This window comes from Equus quagga, chromosome 5 (assembly GCF_021613505.1).
Source record: "Equus quagga isolate Etosha38 chromosome 5, UCLA_HA_Equagga_1.0, whole genome shotgun sequence".
Lineage (NCBI taxonomy): Eukaryota > Metazoa > Chordata > Mammalia > Perissodactyla > Equidae > Equus > Equus quagga.
Window position 1 is genome coordinate 13,475,937 of NC_060271.1, and position 9,945 is coordinate 13,485,881.

General features: G+C 56.6%; 1 protein-coding gene across 1 annotated transcript; it reads left to right on the forward strand.

The window, feature by feature from the left end:
- Positions 1 to 493: 493 nt before the first annotated feature.
- On the forward strand, positions 494 to 9,353 carry HECTD3 (HECT domain E3 ubiquitin protein ligase 3). The gene is made up of 21 exons (XM_046663031.1): positions 494 to 1,012; positions 1,191 to 1,351; positions 1,617 to 1,709; positions 1,789 to 1,924; positions 2,212 to 2,327; positions 2,413 to 2,526; positions 2,670 to 2,752; positions 3,181 to 3,346; positions 3,572 to 3,653; positions 4,303 to 4,485; positions 4,638 to 4,690; positions 4,871 to 4,935; positions 5,092 to 5,195; positions 5,463 to 5,582; positions 5,698 to 5,787; positions 6,790 to 6,996; positions 7,272 to 7,401; positions 7,496 to 7,570; positions 7,693 to 7,774; positions 7,908 to 7,979; positions 8,145 to 9,353. The coding sequence occupies exons 1-21, from the start codon at positions 650 to 652 to the stop codon at positions 8,227 to 8,229; spliced, it is 2,580 nt and encodes an 859-aa protein (XP_046518987.1). The 5' UTR covers positions 494 to 649; the 3' UTR covers positions 8,230 to 9,353.
- The last annotated feature ends 592 nt before the right edge of the window (positions 9,354 to 9,945 follow it).

Here is a 9,945-nt window from a genome sequence, read left to right on the forward strand (position 1 = left end):
CCTTCCCACCTCAGCCGTCGGCCTTTCCTCTCATCTAGTTTAGAATTTCAGGGAGACACTGGATATTGATCACCAGTGTCCTGGGATTAGGAGTAACCACCAAGATCAAGCCTGAATGACTCAAGACTCCTGTCTGTGACAGGGCTGGGGAGGGGGTTATTCTCCCAAACATTTTACTCACACTCCCCCTAGACTGGGGAGCCAGAGAGGATGTCTAGCAGATTTTTAAAAGATTCCTCTGGTTGTAGTACGGCTCATTGAGGGCGGGGAGGCAAAAGAGGAGGCCGGAGGACCAGAAAAATGGATGTTACAATGATCTAAGCAAGATAGGATGGTGGCTTGAATGAGGGTAGTAGCAGTGGGGATAAAATGGTAGTAGAAGTGAGGATGGAGAGGGGAGATCGATCAGGTAGAAACTATGTACTGAACTTAGATCTTGTTGCCTGGGTAGGAGGCACGAGGTAGGTAATATGGTTGAATATCCGAGTACACGGAGCAATACGGCTGGAATGTGGGGTGCTCTTATTCTGGAACTTACGGCGAAGGCGGGTCGAAAGGCGGGGCTGAGCGCGGTGGGAAGCTCGGTCAGCCTTCGCGGCCTCTGCTCCAGGGTCTAGATCGCCCCTGGGCTTCCTTCCGCCGCTTCGCTATGGCCACCCCCGGCGTGGCGCTAGAGTCTCCGCGGCAGCTGCTGGGCCGCGTGCGCTTCCTGGCGGAGGCAGCGCGAAACCTCCGCGCCGGGCGGCCGCTGCCAGCGGCGCTGGCTTTCGTGCCGCGCGAGGTGCTCTACAAGCTTTACAAGGACCCAGCGGGACCGTCGCGTGTGCTGCTGCCGGTGTGGGAGGCGGAGGGCCTGGGGCTGCGTGTGGGCGCCGCGGGCGCGGCCGCCGGTACCGTCTCCGGGCCCCTCCGCGCCGCCCGGGACAGCATCGAGCTCCGGCGCGGCGCCTGCGTGCGCACCACGGGCGAGGAGCTGTGCAACGGCCACGGGCTCTGGGTGAAGCTGACCAAGGTGTGCCGTGTCCTGCGGGCCCCACAAAAGACCCTCGGGACCAGGGAAGCCCCTGGCTATCCCCCTCCCCTCCCTCATATTGAGCTGGCATGGCATTCGGTGCCCTTTGCCTTGGGCTGGGCAGGGCGGGCCCTGGGCAGTTCCCTGACGGCTGTCCCCATCTGGTGCGTCCCGGCAGGAGCAGCTGGCCGAACACCTGGGCGACTGCGGGCTGGACGAAGGCTGGCTGCTCGTGTGCCGCCCAGCAGAGGGCGGGGCCCGCCTCGTCCCCATCGACACTCCCGACCACCTCCAGCGGCAGCAGCAGCTGTTCGGCGTGGACTACCGGCCGGTGCTCAGGTCCCGCACTTGGAGGGGCGGGGCTTGCTGTCAACCGGCCAGGCCCCGGAGGGGTTGGAAACTAGTCTAGCACGCCCAGAAAGTGGGATAAGGAACGAAGGCAGGGTTAAGAGCCGGAAGGGGCCGGACCTGACGGCTGCTCGGGTGGGACTTTTGGGGGTGTAGTTTGGAGGCGATAGAGCTCTGGAGAAGGCTCCAGGGCCTGGAGGGGGGTGTCCTGCCCCCGCGGATGTCACCCCATGCCACCCCCACTCTGTGCTTGCAGATGGGAACAGGTGGTGGACCTGACATACTCGCATCGCCTCGGATCGAGGCCTCAGCCAGCCGAGGCATATACGGAAGCTGTACAAAGGCTACTGTGAGTGAGCAGGGATGGGATGGGGAGGAAGGAACTCCAGGTCTGGGCCCGACCTAATTAGGGACTTGGGGTTACTTAGCTATGTGCCCCCGACGTGGACCTATGAATGTGACGAGGACCTGATCCACTTCTTGTACGACCACCTGGGCAAGGAGGATGAGAACCTGGGCAGCGTGAAGCAGTATGTGGAGAGCATAGACGTTTCCTCCTACACGGTGGGTGCTGGGACTCCTCTCACCCTAAGCAAGATGTAGTCACACATCTTGCTAGATCCAGAACCCTCACCTCTAGGCCAGAGCCAAACCTGAATCCCCACAGCCAGGCTCAGTCTAGCCCCCCATCTTGGAAGTCCTATAGGAACCCCTGAACGCCTCCACCCATACCAGCTGTGCTTTTAACCCAGTTCCACTGTGCTTTCTCTCTTGTGCTCCCTGGCCCAAAGCACACCCCCAGTGCAGGGAGTAGGGGTAAACACTGCCTCTACTTCCTCGCCCCTCTCCAGGAGGAGTTCAATGTGTCCTGCCTGACAGACAGCAACGCAGACACCTACTGGGAGAGCGATGGGTCCCAGTGCCAGCACTGGGTACGGCTTACCATGAAAAAGGGCACCATTGTCAAGTGAGTGGGCTCCGAGTAGGACAGGGCAGGTGAGCCACATGCCTGTGAGTGTACAGAGACTCATGTGTGTGCTCTGACCCCCTAGGAAGCTGCTACTCACAGTGGATACCACAGATGACAACTTTATGCCTAAGCGGGTGGTGGTCTACGGGGGTGAAGGGGACAACCTGAAGAAACTGAGTGACGTGAGCATTGACGAGTGAGCGAGCTGACCTGTGCTGGGAGGTGGGGCATGATCCTAGCAATGGGGCCTGGCCCAGCTTGAAAATATAAGGTTAGGTGAGACCCCAGCGATCCCTGAAGGCAAGGAGTATCCAAAGTGCCTCACATCCATCTCCTCAGGAGCCTGATCGGGGATGTCTGTGTCCTGGAGGACATGACTGTCCACCTCCCTATCATCGAGATCCGCATCGTCGAGTGCCGAGGTGGGGCTTACAGCTCTAAGGAGGGAAAGGGAGCTCCAGTGGGTGGGTGGGGGCTAGCTGGCAGTGGGTGTGGAGAGGAGGAGATGGGCTTGGAGTTGGGGTGAAGGTGATAGCTGAAGTGACTCCAGGATTTCAGGTTTTGGGCCCTGAGCTGGATAGAAGGTGCTGCGTATAGGCCTGCCTTATAGCCATAGAAGTGGTTGGGCTCACCATGAAGAGGAACTGAGTTGGGACCCTCAGGAATCCCCACATTATAATGGTGAACAGAGGAACCAGCAAAGAATATAATAATCAGAATTAGTTGAGTAGAAGGGGATCCTAAATGTCCCAAGTTTCTCGGGGCTAAGGGTGACAAAAGGCCGAGCACTGAGGAGCCATTCTCAAGTCTGAGGTGCAGCAAATGGTCTCACTCTGACTTCTTCCCCAAGATGATGGGATTGATGTGCGTCTTCGAGGGGTCAAGATCAAGTCATCTAGACAGCGGGAACTAGGGTTGAATGCAGACCTGTTCCAGCCAACCAGTCTGGTGCGATATCCACGCCTGGAAGGCACTGACCCAGAAGTGCTGTACCGCAGAGCTGTTCTCCTGCAGAGGTGGCTGTGGTCCTGGGCCTGCCAGGCCCTTCCTTTCCCCCATCCTGAGTCTTGTCTGTCTGTGTGGAGGAGTCCCCAAGGTCTTATACTGTAAGCTGTTCCACTTCAAGGGTCAGAGCAGGCCCTGGGCCCTGCCCTCTCCTGTCCTTGTGTGTTCGGGAGTGAGGGGGTCTTACATCCATGCCAAACTCTTTAGCTGCAGTTATCTTTACCCACCCACCCCAGATTCATAAAGATCCTAGACAGCGTCTTGCACCGCCTGGTACCTGCCTGGGACCACACGCTGGGCACCTTCAGTGAGATTAAGGTGAGCCAGGCCCACCCCCTGCTGCTCTTGGCAGTAGGCTCCCCCTTTCTGCTCATGTAGTCATTTACTCTTCAGCAGAGTTCTTAAAACCTACTCTAGGCCTGGACCTTTGCTGGGCTCTGGGAACACAGGAAGAAAGCCAGACATAAATAATCAAAATTTAGTGTTTGGGGTGCTATTCCCCAGATAATGTGTGAGATACACAAGAGCTGGGGGAGGAGAGGTGACAGCACAGACACGGCAGCTTGCATAAAAAGTGCATATTGGGAGTTACTAGCAGCCCAAGATTACTTGAGAGAAGTGTGCAGGTAGATGTGAGTATAACATGGGGGTGAGGCTGGGAAGGGGTGGGCAGAAAACAGGCCCTGCTTGCAGAGGGTGCTCTGGGCCAGGCTATGAAACAGGGACTTTGTCCCAGGTCAGTGTAACCACTGGAAAAGTTTTAAATAAGGTAAGGACAAAGTTAGATGTTTTGTTTTAGAAAGCTCCCCCTGGTGGCTGGACCAAGGGAGGGACTAGAAGCAAGGATGGGGATGGACTAAGGCTTGGACTGGAATGGTGGATTGAGTCCAGGCATAGAGAAAGTTTCCAGCGCCTGGACAGAAGCTGACTGCCGTCTGGTTCTGCTCTGACCACTTCTCCTCACCAGCAAGTGAAGCAGTTACTGCTCCTGTCACGCCAGAGACCGGGCCTGGTGGCCCAGTGCCTGCGAGACTCAGAGAGCAGCAAGCCCAGCTTCATGCCACGCCTGTACATCAACCGGCGCCTTGCCATGGAACACCGCGCCTGCCCCTTAAGGGACCCTGCCTGCAAGAACGCAGTCTTCACCCAGGTCTGGACCACCTGGGGTTGGACTAAGGGAGGGTCAGTAAGGGGCCTAGGGGGCTAGGCCAAGAGGGACCTGAGTAAGGTCTTTGGGCAAGAGTAGGGCCAGGTCTTGACACAGCCTTTCCTACAACTCCCTTCCCTTTTCCCTGCCCCCAGGTTTATGAAGGCCTCAAGCCCTCTGACAAGTATGAAAAGCCCCTGGACTACAGGTATGGCATTAGGGTGAGGGACTTGCTCAGGGCACACGTGTACACATCTACATTCACACACTGCCTCTGGCACCCCTCACCATTACCCCTCTGTAGCCCCTACTCCTGGCTGGTGTCTGGGCTGGTGAATCGTCTGAGCCCTGGCCCAGCAGGATAACAGAGATCCCCCCCTACTTACAGGTGGCCCATGCGCTACGACCAGTGGTGGGAGTGTAAATTCATTGCAGAAGGCATCATTGACCAAGGTGAGGCCCTGAGGGAGCTTAACAAAGGTTCTGCCCTATTTAGAGTGGTAGAGGCTTCTGGGGTCACCAGCTAACCAAGATAGGGGACCTGCTTACTACTCTATTATGGGGGCTGGGGCTCTTGAGTGCCCCAGCTGAGGGCATCTGTCATTTTAGGGGGTGGTTTCCGGGATAGCCTGGCAGACATGTCAGAAGAGCTGTGCCCTAGCTCGGCCGACACCCCTCTGCCTCTGCCCTTCTTTGTGCGCACAGCCAACCAGGTAATCTCCACGCCTACCTCCCAAGTTGTTTCTGCTATTCTGTCTCTGTAAACCTCCCAGGTACCAGGCTGACCTAGAGAGCGGGCAGAGGAGGGACTGAATTGCCCAGGGCAGCCTCTGGGCAGACAGGGAGGTAGGAGCCAGTGTACACTTAGAGGGATCATTCAGGGCCCCCAGTGGAAAGTGTTCAGGGAAGTCTTTGGGGAGTCTGGGGTAACAAAATAGGGTCCATCCCAGGCCATGCTGACAGCTCTGTCTTGGGAGCAGGGCAATGGCACCGGTGAGGCCCGGGACATGTATGTGCCCAACCCCTCCTGCCGAGACTTTGCCAAGTATGAGTGGATCGGACAGCTGATGGGGGCTGCCCTTCGGGGTAAGGAGTTCCTGGTGAGTAACCTAACCTACATTCCATCAGATAAGCCCTGGCCCCTGGAAGGAAGATGGGCCAGCCGAACCTGGGCAGCTCAGGGCAAGAAGACAGTAGTGAGACTTTATCCCGCAGGTCCTGGCTCTGCCTGGTTTCGTATGGAAGCAGCTCTCTGGTGAGGAAGTGAGCTGGAGTAAGGACTTCCCAGCTGTGGACTCGGTGCTAGTGAGTAGGGCCTGGAGCCACTGTTTCTTCTGCCCAGCCCCTGAAGGGTGCTGCTTTCCAAGGCTGTCCTGAACCTTCTCTTACCACACACACACTCCTTCTCCAATGCCGTCTACTTCCATGGCTTCAACTAGTGTCTCTGTTCTGGTGACCCCTAAATCTTACCTCCAGCCCCAGCCTCTCTTCCAGACCTAGGCCCATGTATGCATCTGCCTGCTGAACATCTGCCCCAAGATGGCACCTCAGGCTCAGGACATCCTTCATCTTCCCAGTCTACTATGCTCTAGGGCGCACTGTCTCAGAATGGTACCACCACCCACCCCTCCCAATGCCAAGACCCTCAGGGAGTCTTCACTCCTTTTTCCCTCACCTCCCATATTCTATTACATCTCCCTCTGGAATCTGTCCACTTCTCCCATCTAACTACTATCCCCCTGGTTCAGGCCACTTTCCTTTCTGACTGACTGCAAAAGCTGGTGTCCCTGTCTCCATTCTTACCCATCTGATCCAGCAGCCAGAGTAATTTATCTCACTCTCCTCATTTAAACCCTTCAACCACTCTGCCCTGGGCTTAGGATAAAATGCGGAAACTGGAAAGGCCTCGCATGGCTCCTGTATGTACATACAGGATGTGAACCAAGGCCAGTTGGTTCACGTTCAAGCTCCAGCCAAACAGATTCCTCAGGTCTTTTGCTTTTTGCACCTTTTTCCAAGATGTTCTCTCTGCTGACTTCCTTGTGGCCCAGCCAAGTCCCAGCCATCATCTGGGTCTCAGCTTAGAGGTCATTTCCTCCAAGCCGCCTTCTCTGGCCTCCAAGGCTGCTTAAGTGTTATCTTGATGCTTTCACAGCCCCTGTTACTGACCCCCTCACTGCCCTCATCGCCTGCATGGGGACTGCCTTGTGTGGCTATCTCTCCTACTTCCCTGTGAGCATCTTGAGGAAAAACAAGGACTGTCTCCACAATGAAAAGTTGACCTCCCCGCCTCTCTCCAACCCCCAGGTGAAGCTCCTGGAAGTGATGGAAGGAATGGACAAGGAGACGTTTGAGTTCAAATTTGGGAAGGAGCTAACATTCACCACTGTACTGAGTGACCAGCAGGTGGTGGAGCTGATCCCCGGGGGGGCAGGCATCGTGGTAGGATATGAGGACCGTTCCCGTTTCATCCAACTGGTGCAGAAAGCACGGCTAGAGGAGAGCAAGGAGCAGGTACTCCCCAGAAGCCAGTAGAACGGAGAGCTTTAGACAGCTCCTAGTAACCAGAGCCCAGCCTGATAGGCCACCAGTACCCACTCCCAAGAACTCTGGCCCCCACCATTCCTCTGCCCCATATTCATGCTGATCAGTGGGGTGCAGATACCCCCAGTGCCAAGCAAAGACCGTGTCCCCCATTATCTCCATGAGTGGAGGCCAAGTGTCCCCACCACACGCTGAGGTGGGAGTTGTGCCCTCTTCCCCAGCCAGGCGTTTTCCCCCCTCCCCAGGTGGCAGCTATGCAGGCAGGTCTGCTGAAGGTGGTGCCGCAGGCTGTGCTGGACTTGCTGACCTGGCAAGAGTTGGAGAAGAAGGTGTGCGGGGATCCAGAGGTCACTGTGGATGCTCTGCGCAAGCTCAGTGAGTGTGGAGCAGGGCAGTGCAGTGCAGGCATGGGGCTTATGGACTGGGTAGGTTGGGACCTAAGAGTGAATTCTGGCCTTATCCCCACCAGCCCGGTTTGAGGACTTCGAGCCATCTGACACACGCGTGCAGTATTTCTGGGAGGCGCTGAACAACTTCACCAATGGTCAGTGGAAGAGGGCAGAGTAATGCCTGGGCTTGGAGTCCTCTTGTGGGATAAAGGGGCAGGGTGGAAGTTGCAGAACCTCCCCCCCATCAGTGTGGACACTGATTTTCTTCTCCATCCAGAGGACCGGAGCCGCTTCCTGCGCTTTGTCACGGGCCGCAGCCGTCTGCCGGCACGGATCTTCGTCTACCCGGACAAGCTGGGGTGGGTGTGGAGGGGAGGTCCGAAGGGGCTGTGGCCAGCCTTCTGCCCTCCCCACACACACACACTCATTTGTCAGACCCCTGCCCTGTGCCCCTACAATTCTTCCTGATCTGTGGCCCCTCCACGCCCCCAGCTACGAGACCACAGACGCGCTGCCTGAGTCTTCCACCTGCTCCAGCACCCTCTTCCTACCGCACTATGCCAGGTGGGTTCCTAAGCTCGGGCCTAGGACTGGGGAGTGGGGGAAGGGGTAGCATCCTAGAATGGAGGAGGACTTCCAGTAGTGAAGTGCACAAACTGAGTGCCATCGCCCCTGCTAGTGGTGAAGGGACCTCTGCACCTGGCGCTGACCAAGCCCTTGCACCCACAGCGCCAAGGTGTGTGAGGAGAAGCTCCGCTATGCAGCATACAACTGCGTGGCCATCGACACCGACATGAGCCCTTGGGAGGAGTGAGTTGGCGCCAGGGGGCAGCCACGGGCCAGGCTGGCAGGACTGTGCCTAAACAGGTCCCACTTGGACTTGCCCAGGGCAAAGACACCTTCTTTGGACCAGTTGGGGTCTGTGCTCCACTCTTGGCGTGAGCTGACTTGCTCAGAAAAAGCCAGCGTGCACCGCCCCAGTGTGCGGTTGGAGTGGGAGCGGTGGGTTGACACTGGTGACCCAGCCCCACGAGCCCTACACGTGCTTGGGCTTGTTTCCCCAGTTACTGAGAGAATCTTCCACAAGCCCAGCACAAGCTGCCAGCCCAGAGCTCCTTGAAGGGGGTCTTCCAGCTGCCCACCCCATGGACTTTGCTTCAGTTTTTGGCTCCTCCTTTTTTTCTCCTTGTTTTTCTCTGGCTTCTGCCTGGACTCAAAACTAAAAACTTTGGTGGGTGGTGATGCTTCTCCCCAAACAAGGTGCCAAGGATGGATAGGAAGTGATAGTCATCCTCCTTGGTCACCTGCCCCAAGAATGAAGCAACAGCTGAGTACCCCCTTCTTCACATGCTGGTCTTTTCCCCCTCTCCCTCCATACGCAAGGTGTGAGCTCTGTCCTTCTTCCAATTGAGTCTCAAGTGACAAAGTGCCACCACCTTCCCTAGCTCAGAACCTACATCTATGCAACATTAAATCTTTACTACCACTGCCACCACAGCATCTTCATCACTTGTGCATCACCTCCAGCCTGATTCCCCATCTGCTGTCTCACCTCCAAGACTGTGCACAGGTTAAGGCCACTTCTGTCCTCCAACTCTAAAATAAAGCTTAGACTTTAAAACTGCTCCTAGTGGGTTGGCCCAGTGGCGTAGTAGTTAAGTTTGGCATGCTCCGCTTTGGCAGCCCAGGCCGGTTTCTGGGCATGGACCTACACCACTCGCCAGCAGCCATGCTGCGTCAGCGACCCACGTACAACATAGAGGAAGACTGGCACAGATGTTAGCTCAGGGTGAATGTTCCTCAGCAAATAAATAAATAAATAAAACTGCTCCTAGGCCTTATGCATGTCCCTGCCCCAGCACTCCCTCCTTTAAGGACCTCCATGACACTCCATCAAAGGTCTTGCGCATGGGAAAGTTGAATAAATGGATGAATTCACTCCTTCAGAATGTGTTTATTGGGCTCCTGAGGGATGTTGGAGCAGGCTTTTCCAGGACTTCAGGGCCCTGCTGAGAGCCAGGGAGATGTGTGTCAAGTGGGAGTGGTGGGCCCTCTCAGTGGCAAACATTAAATCTGGAGCTGGAGAGAAATAAGGACCCCACTACCCGGAAGAAGAAGGAAAAAAGGCTGACCTGGCATCCTCTGGGATGGGTGTGGTGATTTGGAAGATAGGATTTCACCTTCAGGAACCAAATAGGCAGAAGAATTGAACATCGTAGAGGACAAAGCCTATCAGATGGCTGACAAAGCAGCCAGGTCAGGATTTTGACAGAAGAGGAGGCACCGCATTTCCACCCACTCCCCACGCCGTCTCGAGCTGCCTCACAGCTAAGGTGCAGGCAGTGTTTGACGAGAGGTACCCAGTGAGAGACCTCGTGCAGGTATACTCCCCCGACAAGGGGCAGCAAACCTCGAGCACTGTCCCCAGTGAAGGGGCGTGCGCGGGGGCGCGCTCTCCCGTCTCTTGCCCGCGCCGTCCTCTAGGGCGCGCCCTGGCTGGGAAGCCCCTGGCGGCGGCGCTGAGCCTCTC

Excerpts from the sequence above, each read along its gene's own strand:
- HECTD3 (XM_046663031.1), top strand. The coding sequence starts at position 650 with ATGGCCACCCCCGGCGTGGCGCTAGAGTCTCCGCGGCAGCTGCTGGGC. Across the intron at positions 2,527-2,669 it reads AGTGACGTGAGCATTGACGA|GAGCCTGATCGGGGATGTCT; the intron begins GTGAGCGAGCTG and ends CCATCTCCTCAG. Across the intron at positions 4,936-5,091 it reads AGAAGGCATCATTGACCAAG|GGGGTGGTTTCCGGGATAGC; the intron begins GTGAGGCCCTGA and ends CTGTCATTTTAG.